The following is a 22,655-nucleotide window of genomic DNA, read 5'->3' on the forward strand; positions in this document are numbered from 1 at the left end:
GGGCGGTCTCGAATTTGCCATAAGACGTGGACCCCTTCTCTTTCAACCCAACTATATAGGCTGTAATCGTGGGAGGGGGGTTATGGGACCCCAGTGACTTTTAGTAATCTATGTCTTAAATGGTGCATCCTGTGATATTCTATTTTGATCTACATGTACCATTTCATGTGGATATAGTGTTTACTAGAACCATTTTTTTTGGGGGGGGGGGCGCATCCCCCACCCTCTCTGACCTAAAATAGCTGACAACTAACATTTCCCAAAGATATTGTATTTCTCCTTATATTGGCAACATAGTATTTTGTTTGAGCTTGTTAAAATTGACCCATTCTATTGATATGTCTGAATAAACACCGGACAGCAAAAAATGGGCACCTAATTTAATAATACTGTTGTTGTTGTTGTTGTTGTTGTTGTTTTTCAAGCTTAAAAATCACAATTTTTATTGCAACTGTGTTTTCGTCTAAATGAAACATAATTATGTGTCGATTAAAGCACCATGTTCTGACCCTACATAACGTAAATGAGTCCTTATATTAAATCAAGTGTCAATTACAAAATACACTGTTTTGTCTTTGTCAATGTGAATCATGTGGAGGTTTTCAGGGATGCTACGTACAGGGAGTTTAAAGTAGACTTTAAAATCTGTTCAATTCAAGTCCGGATCGTTTGCAGCATATGATGAAATTCAAGGGCGGCTCCAGGATTTGACGTAAGATGGGGCGTAACTTAGGGGCGTAACCCTTTGCCATGAGTCTCTTCCTTAGAACAAAAAATTATTTGATTTAAAATGATGACAGGGGGGTTGGGTTCCCCTTCAAAACAAATCCTTGTCCGAAATGATGCTGTTTGGGCGTATTTTTTTCTCTCTCTTATATTGAAATTAAAGCAACCTCGGACGATTGTAGATGGGGGAGGAGGTGGGGTCCTGGATGGATCCGCTAGTGAAAATTACCAAAAACTGACAATACTTTCAATTTTGTCAAATGCACACACCTCCATTTTATCGAAAGACACATACCTCAATTCAACTTAGCATGCTCGAAAATGACGAATGTTTAGAGAGACTCTATCATTTCAAATTAGCATAAATGTAACAAGCTGGTGTCAATATCATTATATAAACCAACGCATATGGCTATCGTATCTTATACACTTTACGCAGTATAAGTTCATTGATTGCTTTTGTTTCATTATATTTTGTATTGATTAATATATTTTACTTTGACATTGATTTGATATCCGAGTACTAACAGAACTCAACTCGCTGCTTTGGTTTTAAAATCATATCTTGGTTCCTTAATAAATACATGTATTGTCAGTGTGAATAAAACATGTTGGATACGACGAGGAGACATTTAACTAGGACGTCATTGTTATTTCTTTTTCTAGTTTCATACCTAATTGTGTTAATTATACCAATTTGGTTTTACACGTCACAGTATGCAACGGCAAAAGTTGACATTAAACAAAGTGAGGAGTTCGAATCTCTTCTTCAAAAGGCTCATGATGATCGACTAAACAACCTCGAGAATTACACGCTTCCCAGTCCAAATTGGGATGGTGCTTCGGAAATTAATGAATCATTAATGGAATGTCCTGATGTACCCCCGGGTCTTGGTATGTGGATAGTCAGTGTGTGTATACCACGTTCTTTTTCTTCACCATTTTAAATGAAACAAAGGGAGTCTATGCCACTTAAAGAGCCCCGCCTTCGTTTTGTTACCGGAGTTTGATTAGGTGATAAGTTTCCTCAAACCTGTTTCCAAAATAGCGTTGTGACAGTGCTCCACCAGGGGGCGATTTTGTAAAGAGGATTGTCGAAGTGCTTTAAGAAACTTAACTCTCAATCAAACTCTGGTAAAAAGACCGAAGGCGGGGCTCCGTCAGCGGCGTAGACTGCGCTATGTTTCATTTCAAATGGTGAGGGAAAAGTAATCTTTGTTTTAAGTCTTCATTCGAACAAAATGTTGCTTTCCGACGTAGCATTTATGACGTAATTGATCACGCGGTATACAAAAACTGTTGAATATGGCGCTTCGAACCTGTTGTTTTCAACGCTAAATATTATTCTTTCGGGTGATAAGGGGGCGGGGTACAACCACGGAAGTTATTACAAATTGTGTTGTCAAAATACAACAACAGCATTACATAACTTATCTCGCAACTCATCAATGACTTTGTTCAGGCAGACGGTTGTCGACTGAGGCTTTCGCAAACAAGCACTTACTATTGTTTTGCCCCTACACGGACTCCTTTGTGTGTTGATACATATTGGAGGAATTAAAGCATTTAATGATTCCCGACAGTGTTAATATTCCGAGACGGCCATCACTCCACCCCCTCTTCCCATGGAGCACCCTCGGCCCCATGAATTTCGACAAAAAACTCTCGACCGAGTGGGATTTGGACAACACATGCCACGGCATAAAACGTTGAGTTCAGATCAATATAAGCTAAAACCAAATGTCTCTTGAAATCGACCCACAAAGTTGCATTCTGTTTTTTGTTTGTTTAATACATGACAGTAGGCCGAATAAAGCTTAGCGGTAACGTAACTCCCGCGGAAGTATACAACGGCCATTCCCTCGAGCGACTGAGACCCGGTGGATACTACTCACCTTCGGACTGCCATGCACGGGAAAAGCTTGCTGTTATCGTACCGTATAGGTAGAGGTTTTGAATACAGTTACATTTAGAGATACAGTTTTGACTGTTAAAAAGTTCAATTTTCAGTCTTTATATGAGTTGACACGTGTTCTAAAAACATGTTGTACACATATTCATTTCAATCGCTTTAAAGGGCAGTTGTCACACAGGCGCGTATCAAGAGCAAAATACACGAGCAACTGAATTTCTGTGGTGATTGCGGGTCAAAGACCGAACACATACAATGATTGCCTGACTTGGGCATTTTACGGAATGCTGTGTCACTGAAAACATTTGATCTTACTTATAACAATATATTGTATTTATGATGTTTAGAGGTCGTCGGCGGCAATTGGTGATACTGCTGTTCCATCTGCACAACATTCTACAGCGTCAACAGAGGAACTACGCCATCTTCGTCGTAGAAATGGTATGTTTAGTCAGATAAACAGCATATATATGGGCAGATAAAAATTGTATGTGTAGTCTGATAAAAGTATATGTGGTCATAAATAATGAATATCTAGACAGATAAATGGTATGTGAAGTAAGATAAATGGTTTGTGTAGTCAGGTAAATGACATGTGTCGGCAGATAAATGATATGTGTCGGCAGATAAATAGTATTAGTGGCAAGATAATCAGTATATGCAGTCAGATTTATGGTAAGTGTATTCAGACTATTCGTACAAGTGGCAAGATAATCGGAAGGTAAGTGTATTCATACTATTCGTATATGTGGCAAGATAATCGGAATGTGTATTCCGGTAAATGGTAGGTGTTGTCAGATAAATTGCATTAGTGGCAAGATAAATGGTATGTGTAGTCTGCTAAATGGTAAGTTTAGTCAGATAAATTGTATGAATGGTCAGATGATTGGTATGTGTAGTCAGGTAAATGGTTAAGTCTTGTCATATAAATTGTATAAATAATCAGATAATTGGTATGTGTAGTTAGGTAAATGGTAAGTGTAGTCAGATAAATTGTATAAGTGGCAAGATAATTGGTATGTGTTGTCAGGTAAATGGTATGTGTAGTCAGATAAATTGTATACGTGGCGAGGTAATTGGTATGTGTTGTCAGGTAAATGGTATGTGTTGTCAGGTAATTGGTATGTGTAGTCAGACAAATTGTATAAGTGGCGAGGTAATTGGTATGTGTTGTCAGGTAAATGGTATGTGTAGTCAGATAAATTGTATACGTGGCGAGGTAATTGGTATGTGTTGTCAGGTAAATGGTATGTGTAGTCAGTCAAATTGTATAAGTGGCGAGGTAATTGGTATGTGTTGTCAGGTAAATGGTATGCGTAGTCAGTCAAATTGTATAAGTGGCGAGGTAGTTGGTATGTGTTGTCAGGTAAATGGTATGCGTAGTCAGATAAATTGTATAAATGGCGAGGTAATTGGTATGTGTTGTCAGGTAAATGGTATGCGTAGTCAGTCAAATTGTATAAGTGGCGAGGTAATTGGTATGTGTTGTCAGGTAAATGGTATGTGTTGTCAGTCAAATTGTATAAGTGGCGAGGTAATTGGTATGTGTTGTCAGGTAAATGGTATGTGTTGTCAGTCAAATTGTATAAGTGGCGAGGTAATTGGTATGTGTTGTCAGGTAAATGGTATGCGTAGTCAGTCAAATTGTATAAGTGGCGAGGTAATTGGTATGTGTTGTCAGGTAAATGGTATGCGTAGTCAGTCAAATTGTATACGTGGCGAGGTAATTGGTATGTGTTGTCAGGTAAATGGTATGCGTAGTCAGTCAAATTGTATAAGTGGCAAGATAATTGGTATGTGTTGTCAGGTAAATGGTATGCGTAGTCAGATAAATTGTATAAGTGGCAAGATAATTGGTATGTGTTGTCAGGTAAATGGTATGTGTTGTCAAAACTCTGTCGTGCTTGCGTGCTGGCGTTTTTTTGCGCCTTCCTCAAATCATATATAGAAGACGTTTTAATATATTTATATAAACTAGTATACCTATTATGAACAATTTGAAAAAAATAATGTGATACAGGTCATACATGTGTTCATTACTTAGCACTCAAATTATATTTAAAGGCGTTTCCGACAGTGTTTAACCGAGGCTTATTAGCAAATGCAGGCTACATTACGGCGCGACAGACTGGCAAATTTTCGTGCATTATCGTGCACGACGTGGACCTGCTGCCCGTGAATGATCACAACATTTACACGTGCGGGAAACATCCACGGCACTTGAACGTCAACTCATCCAAATACGGATACAAGTTAGTTTGTAACAACAACATATTGCTTTGAAACTTCACACATTTTCGGACTTTAAGGCGTCCGGCTGGTAAATGTTCTGATCTTTGGTGCCTGTACAAGCGTTCCCAGGCATATTAAGCAATACATACACATTTTCAAACGTGTATCATTGGTGCATTGTAGAATTATATTGGCGGACAAAGCCAGTAGGAGATAAACAATGCATTTAGTAACGCCCATACTCTGAGTGGAGCGATGCTGCACAGACATTCGGAACTCCTCAGCCATTTCCCATCGAAAGCAACCTCGGATGTATGCCGGTTCATCAATAAAAGTAGTTCGTAAATATTTGAAATAATAGTTTTGACTAATTGTGGTGTTTTGACGTGTAGTTTAAACTGATTGTCAATGAAACATATCATTGAAATAATAATTACGATTCCCATGAGAAGTCATTAAATTTGACTGCTAAATTGAAATTACTACGCGATCATTTTGCAGCTTTATAGTTAAATGTAAACAATTCTGAAATTGTAAACCGTTAAGCTACATCCGAGGTATCGAATGTGCTGCAGACTGTTTCGATGTAGTAAAATCAGTCTATGATGTCCTATGTAAATCCGGTATATCTAAGTTTAAATTGATTGCCATTGAAGCGTATTATTGCAATAATAATAAAGATTCCCACGAGTAGTCATTAAATTTAACTTAAATATAACTGCTAAATTAGAATTATTACGCGATCTACTTGCAGCTTAGTTAAATGTAAGCAATTTATTTATTTGCCTATTGAAAGTGTTCTTAAATAACATGCATGTCCCGCATATTTAAAATTAATAATATGATTTCTATTATGCTTTTTGATGAAACATTGAGTTTAATCAGTGAAATAACAACAGTGAAAATATCAATTTGATATTTTCACGGAAAAATAAGAAGTGAAAATATCAACTTTCAGAACTACTTTTAAAAGCCATTGAAGTTATTTCCCCTTGGTATAAACAGAACACTTACGTATATAAAGTTTTTGAAATGATGTTCAGTCTCAAGCCCACGGTGGCAATTAACGGAAAGCTACAACGATGGACTGATATTCGTGTATACTGATACATTGCAGATTGCTTTACAGCAGTTATGTGGGCGGAGTTACAGCACTACGGGCAGCCCAGTATGAGAAAATTAACGGATTTAGTAACGCCTATTTCGGATGGGGGAAAGAAGATGACGACCTTTATAAAAGGTTTAAAATAGTTTTGTTCGAAAAAATGTCTGAATGTCGCTATCAGAATCTATCAATTACCAAATATCACAACTGCGATAGCCTCTTTGCCTGTCTAGTCTATATACAAATGCCCAACCCGTTGTCTTATCGTAATACACTTGACTGTCAATCCAGGGGTATTTAGGTCGAGACGGGTTAGCGTCAACGTAAAATCAAATATTCTAGCTTTGGCTGTGAAAGCTGAGGCAACATTAAGACATTGGATTTCTAGTTATTCATAATATTCATATAGTTATAGTTAAATTGATAAAACGTTATTCCTAAATAACCAGCTGGCATAATTCGAATATCCAACTGGCAATATTTGCATATCCAACTGGCAATATTCGAATATCCAACTGACAATATTAGCATATCCAACTGACAATATTTGAATATCCAACTGGCAATATTCGCATTTCCAACTGACAATATTCGAATATCCAACTGGCAATATTCGCATATACAACTGACTATATTCGAATATCCAACTGGCAATATTCGCATATCCAACTGACAATATTCGAATATCCAACTGGCAATATTCGCATATCCAACTGACAATATTCGCATATCCAACTGGCAATATTCGCATATCCAACTGACAATATTCGAACATTCTAGTGCCAATATCCGCATATCCATTTGACAATATTCGAATATCCAACTACAAATTTTCCAATATCCAACTGGTGTTTGTAGAAAAAACACTCAGATGAAACAATATTTCTCATAAAGAAACATACATCTTTGTAAAAAAAGCATTTGGCATGTGATTTTTTTCAAATGTGTACCCTTTAACCATAAAACAAGAAACTTGAATCTAAATCCCCAGCTATCAACTGGGCCCAATTTCTCGAAACTTCTTAAGCCCTTATAACAGGATTAAGCTAAGCTCGCTATTTTTGTTATTCAAATATTTGCGTTATATTAACTTCTTTAAGAACTTTTATACTTTATATTAAAGGAATTAAATTTATGATTATCACAATAAACCATTTATTTTTTATTTTTTTAAAAGTTCAATTTGAGTACATGTATGTTTATTACCTAATTTAAATAAGCTACTTAATCCTGTTAAGCTTAAGAAGTTTCGAGAAATCGGGGCCTGGTTGGTAAGTGGATATTCGCAAAATTACAAACTTAAAATGGATGGTCGAGTAGCTAAATAACATTTAACTACTATGTAGTTGATTATTGAAATCCCCAACTAGCAGGTAGTTGAATATTCGAATATACAAACTACCAATTACCTCCCAACTTTACCGTCATACATGTGATTCTTTTTTTTTAGAATGACGAAAGAAGGTTACCGTATTGAGCGCCCGGCCCACGAAATCGGTATTTATGAAGAAATACGGAAGTCACGGGCGGACTTTTCCAATCCAAACAACCCTTTCTCGTAAGTATAAACTATGATTTTGTTTTAAAGAGGCCGACTCCAAACAACTTTGGTACGCGACAGTCAGGGGCCTTTAATGGACTCGGTACTCTAGAGGGTGGTACGCGGAACTCAGAATGCTTAAAGTCGGCGTATTTCGGTACGCAGACACTTAATATTAAAAATATTAAAAATAAGTTATCATTGTTAAGTTACTCGGGAATCGGGTAGTTAAAGAAGGAGTTTTCGGTCCGCAAGGGCTGCTTGGGCAGATTGGGGGTTACAGCCTCAGTAAGCAAAGTTCCTAGTTACATGTATAACATATTTTACCATGACAATGGGCTTAAAGTTCACACTGCCGAACACAGCTGTTAATTACTCAATGTCTGACTCTCCAAATTATACGTTTTACCACAGAGATAGCCTCCTCTCCCGCGCAGACAAACGTATGAAGCAAGACGGCGTACGTCGCGTTCTCTACCGACGTTTGACGTTGGAGTATCGCCAATTATTCACGTGGGTCTATATCAGCACGAGCGAACTAGACGTTATGAAGGTACGTGATGCCGACAGTTTATGTTTTCATGCACATAGGAACAGTAAAAAGTTCTACATGTTCAAGTGTAACATTCGGAACACCTCGGCCATTTTCCATCGAAAACAACTCAGATATATGCCGACACAGTAGTTCGTAAAATTCTAAATATTATTATTAATTTATAGTTGTGTTTTAACGTATATTTTGTATACATTGATTGCCAGTGATTGTCATCGATTGAAGTGTATAACGCATAAATAATTATGATTCTCAAGAGTTCATGCAGTCATTAAGTTTAACAACGAAATTGAAATTACTACGCGATCTACTTGTAGCGTAGTTAAATGTAATGAGAACAGACGTTATAAACCGTCTATATACATCCGAGGTTGTTTTCGAAGTTAAAAAACTGTATCTAATAATGAGATAGAAGTAAGGTGTGTACACTCTAATATCAAATAAAATTGCACTGTTTCAAAATGTATACATTAGTATAAATGTGAGGTCACACTCAGAAAAAACATGACATTATGATCAGTTACACGATTTGTTTGTCTATTTTCAGTTCATTTATGCAGTTGATCCCGAACTAAAGAAATCATATGACAGATTGAAGTTGCCGAAATAGTCAGCATTACTTATCGTGGTGTTATTTGTATATGCGCGTCATGATATATAGTTAAGAGAACTTAAGTTGTTATCATTTTCAAACAGATGGTTTGTTGAATAAGAACACCAGGGGCGGTTCCAGGATTTGACGCTAGATGGGGCGTAACTTAGGGTCGTAACCGTTTGATTTGTGCCCCTCCCTCAAGGCAAAATAATTTAGCTTAAATTGTTAGCGAACTTCTTCCCTAAATTAAGTTTAACAATTTCTAGTCCGAAATTCTGGATATTGGGCGTTTCTTTTTTTTACTCTATATTGAAATTAAAAGCAATCTTTGACGTTTTAAGAGTGCATCCGCTGGATCCGCTAGTGCAGTACAGACTGCTTTTTAAGACTACCTATGTGTGTAATCTGGAACAACAAAACGTTCTGTATGCATGTGCAGAACAAATTTGTTGGCATTCAAATTTGTCCGATTTAACGGTTTTGTGGTAGTTAGTGCAAATAGTAAGTTTTTGACCCATAAATTCTGATTCTCATTCCAGTATGCACTGTATACCGTCTCCGTGGCCTTGTGGTTAAGGCGTCCGCCTACGGAGCGGGAGGTCGTGGGTTCGATCCCGGGCCGCTTCATATCGAAAGACGTAATATGCTGGTACAAGTAGCTCCCTTGCCTGGCGCTTGGCATTTAAAGGGTAGTGCTTGGAAAAGTGGTGTACTCAGTACTGGTTCAACCCAGGAAAGTTGTATCCCGTGTATCGGTGCCTTACACCGAGCACGTTAAAGAACCAAGAGGTCTCTTCGCAAAGAGCTAGGGTATCGCACCCGGAACTCGTGTATCTCACTCTGTTTCTTCAAGTCTTCCAATGTCTGGATTTGACTGCGAATTGCTGTCACTTCTATCTCATGTCACTCATGGCATTTAAACACAATTTAAGTCGTGATGGTGTCACGGCGGGGTCAAGCCATAATGCAGCCAATGGGCGCGGGCAGATTTTGATAAACTCAAATAAACAAACAAGTATGCACTTTACACTTAAAAATAGTGATTGATTTATTTGGCAAATGAGTGTACAGCCTGTAACAGAGGTAGAAGGGTCAGAAGGTTGGATTAGGAGAGGAGAGATTTGGGACAAAACCCCTGGCTATTTCGCACGAAACACACACAGAAAGAGTGTTTTTGTACAGACTCAATTTAAATGATATACTAAATTGATTTTAAAACATACTACATTGATTCTAGACTTGATATTTCATGAAATTAATGATAAACGAGACAAATACCTAGGTTGAATGGGTTTTATATCTTGTCTTTAAATGGCTTTGTTTTGATGAATTTACGAATGAAATGTTAGTCTGTACTGAGATTTTCGAGTTTCTGGTTTTCCGTCTTTGAACACAGGTAATTGAAGACAGGTAAATTTAGCACAGGAAAATGTGCCACTTTAGTTTTACTTAAGTTCTCTATGAACTTCTTGAACTTTTTTTAGTTATTGCTACAAACTCTTGCACCACTTAACTGTAACTGTCAAAAGTGAGCAAAACATCCATAAACTGTTTGGATCTGTTTTTAAAGAGCAACAAGTCCTTAATAAAGGAAATTAGAGGGCGTTTGCGACACACAATGCAGGAGCGAATCCATGATTTGACGATAGAGGGGAAATAACTTAGGGGATTGTTTGGTTTTGAACGTGGCAGAGGGGATATGGGGGTACTCTATTTTTTATTATTAAATGCCCCCCTCCCCTGGATCCGTCAATTGTGCGTGTACTTGTACGTAAAGCTAACCGTACAAGTTGCAGTGGTCTTAAACATGTGTAACGCCCCTTTCCACGTGTACTAGTGGGCTCTTCCACTCTGATCAAGAACATTGTCCACGTGATTTTGTTGTTGTCATTATTTTTCACCTTGCCCAAGCCTGTTTTAACATGTATGACATAGATAAAAAATTTGTCCTAGATATGAAACAGACGTTTTCAACAAAGAACACATACCTGGATGACGATGTGCACAATAAGTAGTCCACACGAAAACGAACCCGTACAAGAGCGTTTCACTTTTTACAGACATACAGCGTTTATTATCTTTTTAATTGTGCACTATAAAAGAAGTTTTGAAGTAGCCAAAATATTTGTTGTAAAAGTCACACTGATTGTTTAGGTCTTATAAAATCACCTGCTTTTTAACCAGACACATCCAGACCAATACTCTGACTATCACATAACTATATATAGTAAATTAAAGTGTGTGTGTGCGTGTGTGCGTGCGTTCGTGCGTGCGTGCAATGCGACAAAACCAGGTTTTCATTAATTGACAGAAGAAATTCAGCCGTTGTTCAGATTCAGTTCCAAACGGGTTTTTCTATTTTAGGTAACAGTGACCTTGACCTTGACCCCTGGGTCCAAAAACGCAATCTCATGGAAGTCCTACATAAAGGGTTACTCAAGTTATTCAGTACCTAACGGTTATATATTATAAGTAACAGTGACCTCGACCCTAGAAGTCCCAAACGCAATCCCATGAAATGTCTCCATAAGCTCTTCCTATATACCAAGATAAGTCAACCCTAACTTAAGTTATTCAGTACTTACCATTTTTTCTATTTTAGCAACAGTGACATTGACCTTCACAATGACACTCTGGGCCACAAACACAATCCCATGAAAGGTCTCTATAAACTTTCCCTATATACCAAGTTTGGTTGCAATATGTCAACCCTCAGTAAAGTAATTAAGTACCATTTTTTATTTATAAAAAGTGACCTTGGTCTTGATCCAAGGGGCTCCAAACGCAATCCCATGAAAGGTCTCCATAAAGTTTAAACTCTTTCTATATATCGAGCTTCGTCACAAATGTCAAGCCTAACTAAAAAAAAATGATACCATAGGCGAGTTTGACCCGCCTATGGTATCAAACAATTTAGTTAGGCTTGACATTAGTGACAAAGACTGATCAGAATTACACAATGGTGAGCAGTGGTGCTCAGGTGAGCTGAAATTTCAAGAAGAGAGAATGAAGCTGTCAAATCATCATATTTATTCAACTAAAAACATTTGTATACATTTATCAAGTATATTCAAAATGTTGAATTTTTAAATTGTATATCAATAAACACCACGTGAATCGACTATAAAATTAAAGTCAACAAATTCATTTAAAGAAACCTTATAAAATATTTCATTATTAATAATAAATATAACAGTTTTCTTTAAAAAAATATAAGGAAAAACAAAACAAAAATAAAGGAAAGAATCCTCAAAAACATCTTGTTTGCAATGGCCTGACCAATTTGCCAAATACATTGTACATGTAGAGCCTGTTTCAAGATCTTTGTGGAATTTTGTTTGTAAAATGGTATTTTCTTGGTGTCATATTTTCATAATAAATGATACAAACAGAAATAAAACAAATAATTTTGCTGCCATTTGTACAGATATCATATTAGTGAAGCTACCACAAAGATTTCCAATGAAGTGGGCCAAAGATGTAAAAAAAACTAATTAAGAAAAACTAATTTTGATTAACACGATGAACTTTTAATCAAGTTAAGTCATCATTATTAATAAAAAATAATCTCAAATTACAGACTGATTAAAAGGTGTCTGGGTATGGCCACTATAAACAAAGTATTTTGTACCGATTTCGAAAGCACATATAATAAATCACACTGGATTTCTACATCAACAACAATGTACATGACGATAAATATGAAGCTAGGCCACAATGTAGAAATTGCTTGTTTGGCGTGCCCTATCTTTATTTTTGGGTGTGGGTAGGTAGGGTTTATTGTGTGCCAAAGATCTAAATTAAGAGAAAAAAAGAGGCCCTATCATGAGACCTTTGGTTATATACTGAACTCAAAGGGAAGCAATCAGTGAACCATACGGCAAGAAATAGTCTCCCTTAGAAAGTACTGTTTTCAGGAAATGGGAAAAACTACTACTTTGATACACAACTCTGTACAAAGTTTTCTCCCTTTAAAACTACTAAATCATTTCCAAGGCCATAATCCAGTCATGAATGGGCAGATCTGGCTGGTTTAAAAAAAGCTCTCATGGATTTTTTTTACTACTGTATAAGTTTGATTAAGATATAATTAAAACTGAAGACTATCACAATGCAAGCAAAAAGCAGAGGCACGAACGGACGCACAGACGAGAGAAACTGTGCAATCACATAATCACAGTAGAACTAATAACATTAACACCGGAGTGGTTAAAAAAGAAATCGGGACACAGATATTTTTATGAGTTGGTCAGGGAAATGCCAAACAAACTATAATTGATTGTTGTATTATGCATTGTTAACACACAAAGTACCTCTATGTAAATGTATTTGAAATTTTTAACGCATTCTTGTCATTTCTGTACAATACCACATCAAAATTAAACAGTGAAATTGATACAGGAGCTAAAGGCATCATTATATTACCAATTTGAAAGAAATCAAGGTACCACATCTTGATGTGTCTTTATAACATTATTTACAGACACAATTCCAAGAACTTAATTTTGGAAGTTTTATCCCATTTTTAGGAAGTATTAGTAATATACTTCCAAACTTCCTTTAATGAATGCCTTGCTATAGTATGTTACAAAAGTATGTTAATGTTGAATCTTGAACAAATTACATGTAGTTGTAGATAAATAGCACTTTGGGCTATACAATCTGAGCACTTTAAAAGCAATACACATAAGGGTACTGTAAATTAATTGATAGATTTTCATCCATGCCCCCTTTTTTCTGCCAGCCCTTAAATTTTATTGACTCGAATAAAAATGTTAAACTTGGTCTGTATTTGTGTATCTGTCCAGAACTGTCCAGGAGCTGCGTTAATTCATACCTACAGTGTTGATCAATAACACTCATATATAAAAAAGGGAGAACTGTTACAATTGCATTCGCAGTTCGTCAAGAAACACATGTATATCGATGGGTGAATGGGAAAAGGTTCTAAGTGACATTAAATAAAGAAGAAGATAGGACCTTTTTGCTGTCACCCCTCGATATGGTCCCTTATGCAATAAGAGCGTAAATACATATTCAACAGTGAATTAGTCATCTAAGAAAAATAAAATTTTACCCCCAGCCCCCATTTAAAAAAAAAATTGGATGAAAATCAAGCAATTAATTAATATTGGCCTAAACATATTTCTAGAGAGCAAGCAGTTAACTTGATTTTACAATGACTTTATCTGTACAATGTAGTTGACTTATCAAGTATTTCAAGACAGAGAATTCATGTTTGCCAGATGGGAAAATTGTTGGAAAAAGAAACCAATTTATTTATCTAGCTCAAAATGAGAACCGAAATACCCCAAAAAGAAATGGCATGACATCAATGCATGTTTAGTATAATATTCATTGGCAAAATCTATATATGTACCATAATGAAATTCAAGAAATCATTTAATCATTATTTAAAGTGGTTAACTTGGTTTAAACACTATTTAATATTAAACAAAACAATATATTAAAGAAAGTAGGGATGCAAACGAATATTCGAATATTCGATCAAACGTTTGGTATTCGAATGTCAAAATCGGTATTTGAATATTCGAAAAAAAGTGAAATAAAGAGAATAAAAAACCTTTTGCCTACAGCACTATTGTTAATTATAAAGTTTGTTTGTCTTATTTTACAACCACTGGCCCCTAATGCCAGATGTGTGAATGTGATGACAATACGCTAAACACGCATCATATGTCATTTAGGGATATATCGTCAGGTACTATAAAAGTCCCCTTAATTTTACAATAACTGGGTAGGAATCGGCTTAAACACCAATGTGTTGTCTTGCTGCAAATTAAGATGTGCAACATGACTCAAATAGCCATGATGGTATGAATGACATGTGCTTCAATAATGTAGTTACATGTACGTAAGCTTTAAACTGTTTTCCATGTTTCGATACAGTGTTCGTGCTTTGAAATGTAACTGTCTAGTATAGCGTTTTAGGATATATTTCCTTTATTGTTATATAATAGTTGAGTCAAATCCACATGTTTTTGTTTTATTATTTTAATTGTTCCCGAGTTGGTTTTAGTTTTCCTTAGTTATAATTAGTCAATTTAGTGGTCAATCAGGGTCCGCCGCGTGTACTGGCTACGACATACTAGGGTAAAAATGCCCCGGCAATTACTTTAGCGAATAATAACAATGGTAGTTTACTACATCTTTTAAAATATGTATTTTGGTAATCAAATATTCGAATATTCGATCGAAAGAATTACCGAATATTCAAATATCAATTTTGTCATTCGTTTGCATCCCTAAAAGAAAGACATAAATTACATACATGATAAGTAAGGATTGAGCCAATAGCTTAGAGGTTAAATATTCATACTTCTTTCCTCATGCTTATTGGGTCAATTGTACACTCTGGACCTTGTTGAATTTAACATGATTAACAACATGGTTTGTTAACTTTTAAACTTTAACGTTTGGATGTTTGATGTTGTTTTAATATACGTCAGTACTTTAATATACAATCAGCCAATTATGTGTTAAGGCAAGAAGTGTTTAAGTATCAGTTCTTTGAATTAAAGTATGGAAGGATTATTATGAAAAATTATAAATTAACCATAATTTATATCATGTAACAATGCATTAATCACATGTAAATTAAAGGGACACGTTCATATTTTAAAGCATTAGACATTGAAAACATTAATTTCGTTTCTTTAAATGTGAACAAAACCCTTGTTACAATGATAAAACATTATCTTCAAATTACAGATCTTTTGTTAAACTTTATAATAATTTAAAAATTATGACTTATTTTTTTGGCAGGAAAGCATTAGTTAAGTAATGGAAAATATAATTATTATGGGCTTGGATTTGCATTTTGTATTCCAGAAACAAGTATCTGCCAGTTGTTATCCCTTTAAATAAAGCAAAAATAATTTTAAATATGCAAACACTTTTTACATAACCTGTGATAAATATATAGTAAAAACAAACACATATACATATATAGATATATGTAAAATTTAAACTATACTGTATACATGTACACTATCCACATATCTTGTATATCTATATATCACAAACCGGGATTTTATCTATAATAGGAAATAACATATTACATGTAAGTTAGTACTAAGTACTTTAACCTACATGTATACAGGTAAGCTTTGCACACAGATATAAGTGAAATCATATTTCTACACGTACGTAACCATTGAGCCAGGCCGAGCTGTTTCATCACAGTCATTATCACTATCACTGGGATCAGCCACACGTTCATGTGACAAATGCTCATCTCCATTATCATCATCATCATCCTTATACTGGCCACCTTCTGCCCCTTCCTCAACGTACCTAGGGTCCACTGGTGTGCCGTCGTTATCATCGTCATCATCAACATTTGTTTCTTGATCCCCAGGGTATGCTCTTCTATAATAGAGCAGCCTCTGCCCATTATGGCCTGACCCAGGCTGACTAGCCGTACTGGCACTTGTATCAGAGACCGATCTTGATGAAGCATTCAAAGATTGATCACCATATGGCAAAGATGGATCAGGAATACTCTGACTAAAATGGTCTTGAGCATCTGAGGACGGAGAAGCCCGTGAAGAAGGGTCTGAGTTCATGTTCAAGTTTTGTAAATGGACAGTCAGATCCTCTGTTGAGCCCATTAGGCTACTGGGCTGGCTGTCTGCAGGGGTCATTGGAGTCTGAGGGGTGTTGTTAGGGGCCGAGGGAGTAAGGTAATTATCGTAAGATTGTCCACTGGCTCCGTCACTAGGAAGCATCATTTGCTGGCTAGATTGACTTGATGGACCTGGATTTCTGCTACCAGGGCTTGTAGCTAAACCTGCGGTATTTCCATCCGCGGTATCATCCCCATCTCCTCCTGGCCTTGAGGTTTGATCTTCGAGGTACTTAAGTCCTGCTATACCTTTAATATCAGGAATACTTCTTAGATCCCTTCTAATTCTACGTCGCCTTGTGTGGTCATTTCTTCTTACTTGTCTCATGCTCTCCAAATCTACCACATACAGAAAACCAGCTATAAGCAATTCAAATTTTTTATCACCTTTTTTGTATCGTACTTCAAGTTCTCCGCTTGTTTTATCATCATATTGCCACCAGCCATTTCTTCCCTCATAAAACCACTGGTAGCCTTCATCAAATATGTACATAGATTTTTCTTTTATCTCATCCTCACAGACCAGTTTTGGGTCTTTGAAAAAGTCTGAAGGGATATCCTGCCTGCACAATGCACATCTTTTATTTCTATTGGCGAAACCTTTAACACAAAGGAAGCAAAAAATATGCTTGCATGGTAGCTGTACACGAAAACTGGCACACTGTAGGCACACTGGGCATTCAAATTGTGGACTGGCCTCTCCTGTGAAGACAAGTAAGGAATACATGTATTTTTATAACAGTTTTAGAATCAGTGGTACAGTATTATCATTGGTCCTAAACTCTGAGGACATATTCTTCTGAGATCCTCAAGAAAAAGCACTCTAGCTAGGCAACTTGCCCTAGTGATTTATTTGTGACATACCGGTATTGCCTTAAAGAGTGAAAGTACATTGAAGGTTTATTTTTGCTTTATCAAACTTTGCCATACAAACTGTGGCATCTTGTTAATCTAGTCTGGTGAATTATTATAAGTGCAATTATGATAGTACTGTGCTAACACTGCATTTTGTGACAGTTTTTTTTTTGACTAAGCGCCTATAAAAAATCTAGCTGACATCCACCATAGAAAATGGGTAAATGGACCTGAAAAGTTCATGTCAAATTAGCAGGGTGAAGCTACATGTATGCCCAAAATCCCAAGAGGATATGAGGTGTAAATATTATGAGCAGTGAATGGATGGTAACTGAAACTTTAATCATATTTTATTGGATTTTAGAATAGAGATCTAAATGTGAAAAGCCATCACCGAACAGTCTCAAATTAAATTGATAACTTATGTGAACCTTCAATTGCCAAAGTTGATAAATAAAGCTCATTTAAGTTCTTAACAATGTGAAATTTGGAACTGCTATGTGTAACCGGGTATACGATATGTATATAGCGGCACTTATACTGTCTCGCTATAGAGCTAGCTTTCATAGCAACGCAGTAGAGTGTCCGCCTGCAGAGCGAGAGGTCGTGGGTTCGAACTCAGACATGTGCACATTGCAATTTGTGCAGTCTGTTACATTTGGCGCCCAATGAGGGACCCATGTTATACGATATGCCTCAAGGTCATTGCGAATTGACCTTTGTCTCCGAAATTCGAGGATGAATTTCAAAATGGAGGGGGAATGTGTAACCGGGTATACGATATGTATATAGCGGCACTTATACTGTCTCGCTATAGAGCTAGCTTTCATAGCGACGCGGTAGAGTGTCCGCCTGCAGAGCGAGAGGTTGTGGGTTCGAACCCCGACATGTGCACATTGCAATTTGTGCAGTCTGTTACATATACCAGACCAAACATGAGAATTACGAAGACTTTGTACCACTTCAATTTTGAATATCGTACCAGAAGACTTCATTCAATTCAGCTGGAGAGATCGTAACAGATATATATATATTGTATTTATATATGATTTCGGTGTGTTGCGTTTGGAAATGAATATCCAATTAAGCGAACATGAAGTAAGATAAATGTGTCGGGAAATATTTTAAACTAAACAACAGTAGATATGGGTGAGTGGCGTCCGAAACAAGAAGATACAGTGTCTGGCATGGGTGAAGCAGTATCAGACGATCTTCGTTGAAGGGATTCAAGGTCATCCGCATACTGCATTTCATTACTGTATATGTAATGTGCTGTGTTAATGCCTGTTATTTGTGCTATTATTTGAAAAGTATCCATGAACTTGAATTAATCTACATATTCGTGTAACACTTCTTGTGGTTGAGAACTGTTTTTCACACCATTCTTAACCTCAAGTACCCCAATTATCTCCTTTGACAACCACTATAGCACCTATCGCCTTTGAAAACCCTTATAAACTAATATAGTGCATGTATGAGGTACAATGTCTCCAAGAATGGTACGATATTGAAGTGGTTTGATATTGAAGTGGTACGAAGTCTCCAACATCCCAAACATGAAACAGGCAAAACTGTTTGAAAGTCCTTACAGGCAAAAGTTTTTAGGACTGCAATAATCTGATTACTCTCAAAAGCATGTAAATCACGTAAAAAAACATGTACATGTACCTAAAACATCTGCAGGAAGTGGCTCCTTCCTGGTTACTTTCCTCACGGGTTTTGAGTCATCTTCTGCGTCGTCATCAGTGTGTTGGCTAGGTGCAACATTTGCATCTGCGCTATTGTTTGCGTTGTTCATTTGTGAGTCCATTGTCAGATCATTTTAATGGAAAAATCAGCGAAAAAAAAAAATAACAAAGAAAGCAACTGTCACAACAAAATTCCTGGACCCTAGCTCTTGGGTGGTGACAAAACCCGGTATCCGGTACTCGGTATCGCCCGGTACCCGGTATCACTTTCCGATATCGGATTTTGTTGATACCGGACTGGGTGATACCGGATTATTAGCAGATGGTAAATCCCGGTATTACATGGTGATGTATTTATTGCCTATTGAAGTAATGGTTATAGGATAACGATAGGTGTTTTTGTAGGCATATTTTATGATCTATTTGTTTTTATTGTACCGGGTTTGTTAAATTGTTCTAGTGATAAAGTTATAATACCTGTTCATAAGTATGCACGAAAACAAACTCAAAGAACACAGTAGTACCTCGTTAACCCTGGAGATAGACAACTAAAGTGCCAATGCCAAATATGCACCAAAGCAGTCACATGGGGACAGACGGCGGTAGCTTGTGATGAATGCCAGCAGTGATATCACTGTAAATGTATGCACATGCCTAACAACATATACTCAACCCTTCATAGTGTGTCTTGGTACTGTGACAATTGCGGTATGCCAAAGTTTAACACATGGTTACTCAAATCATTCTGTGTTGACTCTAGCACCAGTTCGATCATTTTAAGTCACTCAGTTTATCGAGCCCGGCAACTAATCAGAAGCTAGCTTCAACATGGGCCAACCAACACTCACCTCCTCCCCGATAGCGAACAACACCCCTGCTAATCGACCAAAAATGAACAAGATAAGAATTTTAGTTGTGAACTTTCAGTTGGTGAAGACCAAGGCAGCTGAAATAAGTAATTCACTCTTCTGAATATTTACCGCCAGACTATGAAGGCATTCGTAAGGACAGGAATGACGGCTATGGAGGTGTCCTCCTTGCAATTAAAAGATCATTTACGATCGAGACGATTGATTTGCCATCAGAGGTTGGGGCAGTATTTGCCAAGATAACACTCACCAAGAACCAGTCACTCGTTGTTGGTAGTCTCATCAGACTACCGAGTAGTACTCTTTAGAATATGGAATCTATGTGTTCAACCATTAGAAATGCCCATAACAAGTTCAAAAAATCAGTGCTATGGATAGGTGGTGATCTAAATCTTCCTAATATTAACTGGACATCAAATAGCATCGATGGACATCAGAATTTACATGATATTAATGCAACATTAATTGAAACAATACATGAATTTAATTTGGATCAAGCTGTAAACTGCCCAACACGTCAAGAAAAAACACTTGACATTTTCCTGTCTAATAGACCATCTTTGATAAACAGGTGCATTAGTATGCCTGGACTTGGAGACCATGACATAGTGCATATCTAACATAAGACCAGTAAGAAGTAAACTGGTGAAAAGGAAGATTTACCTTTCGAAAAAGGCAAATATAGACAACCTTAGGGCTAGTGCGACAAATTTCAAACATGACTTTTTCAGGAAGTTTGGCAATCAGTCAGGAACATCAGCACAAGAAATGTGGGATTACATCAAATCATCCTTACTCCATATTCTCGATACCAAAGTACCATCCAAATTAGCATCAACTAGTTACAGCCAACCATGGATAGACACAAAAGTAAAACGCATAACAAAACAAAATAAGAAAGCATAACTCAAGGCCAGGAAATCAAACAGACACGCTGACATTGCAAGATATCAGAAACCCAAGAAAACATCGAATTTGGCATGTTTACTTGTTTACAAATCAGCCTTACTTAACTAACCTTGTAGACCCAGTTACAAATGATAACCCAAAGAAATTCTGAACCTTCATCAACAGTAAGAAATGTGACAGCTCAGGGGTTGTACCTCTGACAGACGGAATCACCTATGCAGACAACACCACGAAAGCCAACATGCTGAATGACCAGTTCAGCTCAAATTTCAACAAGAATAAAACAGTAATCTCTATGAAGGACATGGGACGCAGCCCCCATCCAAAATTGCCAAAGATCAACATAGCACCTGTCGGCGTTAAAAATCTCCTTTGTGACTTTCAGATCAGGGTTGCAGGCCATACAGCTCCGATAAGTCTTCCATAATGTTTTATCTGCACTGTAAATATAGATATTTTTACCTACACAAGACGTTCTTGGTTTGCGCACGCAAGTTACTTTAATCACGGTACGACGACCCGCCAGAGTGTGGACTGTACCTATTTGGAAGAAGCAAAAGAAGAAGAAGAAGAAGAAGAAGAAGAAGAAGAAGAAGAAGAAGAAGAAGAAGAAGAAGAAGAAGAAGAAGAAGAATATTTGTTTGCAAAGTGCAAAGTAATACAAACAACCAATTTAATGTCTTTCATATCTTATATTTTAAGTATTTTAGAAACAGTGTGTGTATACCACGTGATAAATTACGTCATATATGCTACATCGGAAGGCAACATTTTTCTGAAAATGAAGACTTAAAACAAAGATAACTTTTCTTTAGTTACACCATTTTTAACGAAACAAAGGGCAGTCTATGCCGCTTAAGGAGCCCCGCTTCGTTTTATTAACGGAGTTTGATAAGGTGATTAGTTTCATCAAACACTTCGACAAACCAGTTTCCAAAATAATGTTTTGACAGTGCCCCGTCAGACGGCCGTATTGGGAAAATGTTTGTCGAAGTGTTTTAAGAAAGTAAACTCTTAATCAAACTCTGGTAAATAACCAAAGGCAGGGCTCCATAAGCGGCGTAGACTGCGCTATGTGTCATTTAAAATGGTGAAGAAATAGTGAAGTTATCTTTGTTTAAAGTCTTCATTCGAAGCAAATTATTGCCGGCTATGTACAATTTATGACGCAATTTATCACGTGGTATACACAGACTGAGAAACGAACAGACAATAAATTATACGAATAAAATTGTGTTTAATTGTATAACAGTGTCATGTCCATTTTCAAGCAATGTTATCATTTATATAAGCATACATGATGTTTAAGTTCAAACATATACTAAAAAATATAACCATGTTATTTTCACAATGAAACATCGCTAATGTTGATAATAGCTTAAATGAACATACATACATGTATGTATATATGTGATTTTAAACTTGTAAGATGTCGCTCTTGATTAGTTTTCGATTTTTGGAAAAGGCAATCACTTTTTTGTTTTCGAAACAGTAAAGTAAAAGTTCTCGCATTTCTTGCACATCGTCAATTGTGTAAAAGTTAAACTTGTTTGTGTAAAACAAAATTTGACTGCATTTGCAATTGCATAAATACCGCCGTCTAGGCTGTAAGTAAAACATTGTTGTAAAATCTAAATCATATTAATAGGCTATGATATAGTATAACAAATACACCATATAAAAGTGTACAAAAAATAGTATGGTAGGATGGTTTGTTGATTTCTTTGAAAAACACTGAGATCTATGATCTGATAGATATATTTTTTTCATTTTTTTTTAACATTAACAAAATAATGCTTGTATATGAACAGATTCTTTATTTAACTGACAAGTTCATGTTTAATGTGTTTATTTACTTCATCCTTTTTCAAGTTTCATCAAATTTTTCTAGTATATGAAACCGAATATAACCGAAAAAACATTGAATGTAATTCAGATGAATTAACTCTATCATTTCTATAGCTCTAATAATAATTAACACATTTTAACATCAAAGGCAATTTTCGTTAAAATTAAGATCAAC

The 22,655-nt window shown here is 36.4% G+C and overlaps 2 protein-coding genes across 4 annotated transcripts; one reads left to right on the forward strand and one right to left on the reverse strand.

The window, feature by feature from the left end:
• Window positions 1–1,257: 1,257 nt before the first annotated feature.
• LOC128215157 (beta-1,4-galactosyltransferase 4-like) lies at window positions 1,258–9,425 on the forward strand. 3 transcript variants are annotated; one of them, XM_052921875.1, is made up of 8 exons: window positions 1,258–1,620; window positions 2,529–2,670; window positions 2,986–3,079; window positions 4,703–4,890; window positions 5,988–6,110; window positions 7,426–7,533; window positions 7,930–8,068; window positions 8,616–9,425. In XM_052921875.1, exons 1-8 carry the CDS (start codon window positions 1,335–1,337, stop codon window positions 8,676–8,678), a joined length of 1,143 nt encoding a protein of 380 aa, XP_052777835.1. In that variant the 5' UTR covers window positions 1,258–1,334; the 3' UTR covers window positions 8,679–9,425. The 3 variants fall into 3 exon arrangements, with proteins under 3 accessions (XP_052777835.1, XP_052777836.1, XP_052777837.1); XM_052921876.1 differs by having other exon boundaries at window positions 6,000–6,110; XM_052921877.1 differs by lacking the exon at window positions 5,988–6,110.
• Window positions 9,426–11,678: 2,253 nt separating this feature from the next.
• LOC128214212 (E3 ubiquitin-protein ligase rnf146-like) lies at window positions 11,679–19,091 on the reverse strand. The gene is made up of 2 exons (XM_052920562.1): window positions 18,835–19,091; window positions 11,679–17,013 (listed from the first exon to the last, which is right to left on the reverse strand). Exons 1-2 carry the CDS (start codon window positions 18,974–18,976, stop codon window positions 15,824–15,826), a joined length of 1,332 nt encoding a protein of 443 aa, XP_052776522.1. The 5' UTR covers window positions 18,977–19,091; the 3' UTR covers window positions 11,679–15,823.
• Between the last annotated feature and the right edge of the window lie 3,564 nt (window positions 19,092–22,655).

Source organism: Mya arenaria, chromosome 13, assembly GCF_026914265.1.
Source record: "Mya arenaria isolate MELC-2E11 chromosome 13, ASM2691426v1".
NCBI classification, from domain to species: Eukaryota; Metazoa; Mollusca; class Bivalvia; order Myida; family Myidae; genus Mya; species Mya arenaria.

What these genes read in the sequence shown, in the direction of transcription:
- LOC128214212 (XM_052920562.1), bottom strand. Translation starts at nt 18,976, where the DNA reads ATGGACTCACAAATGAACAACGCAAACAATAGCGCAGATGCAAATGTT. An exon ending in ACTTCCTGCAGATGTTTTAG is followed by an intron (nt 17,014 to 18,834) that starts GTACATGTACAT and finishes TTGTCTTCACAG; the next exon opens with GAGAGGCCAGTCCACAATTT.
- LOC128215157 (XM_052921875.1), top strand. Translation starts at nt 1,335, where the DNA reads ATGTTGGATACGACGAGGAGACATTTAACTAGGACGTCATTGTTATTT. An exon ending in TGATGTACCCCCGGGTCTTG is followed by an intron (nt 1,621 to 2,528) that starts GTATGTGGATAG and finishes AATACATGACAG; the next exon opens with TAGGCCGAATAAAGCTTAGC. An exon ending in TCATCCAAATACGGATACAA is followed by an intron (nt 4,891 to 5,987) that starts GTTAGTTTGTAA and finishes GATACATTGCAG; the next exon opens with ATTGCTTTACAGCAGTTATG.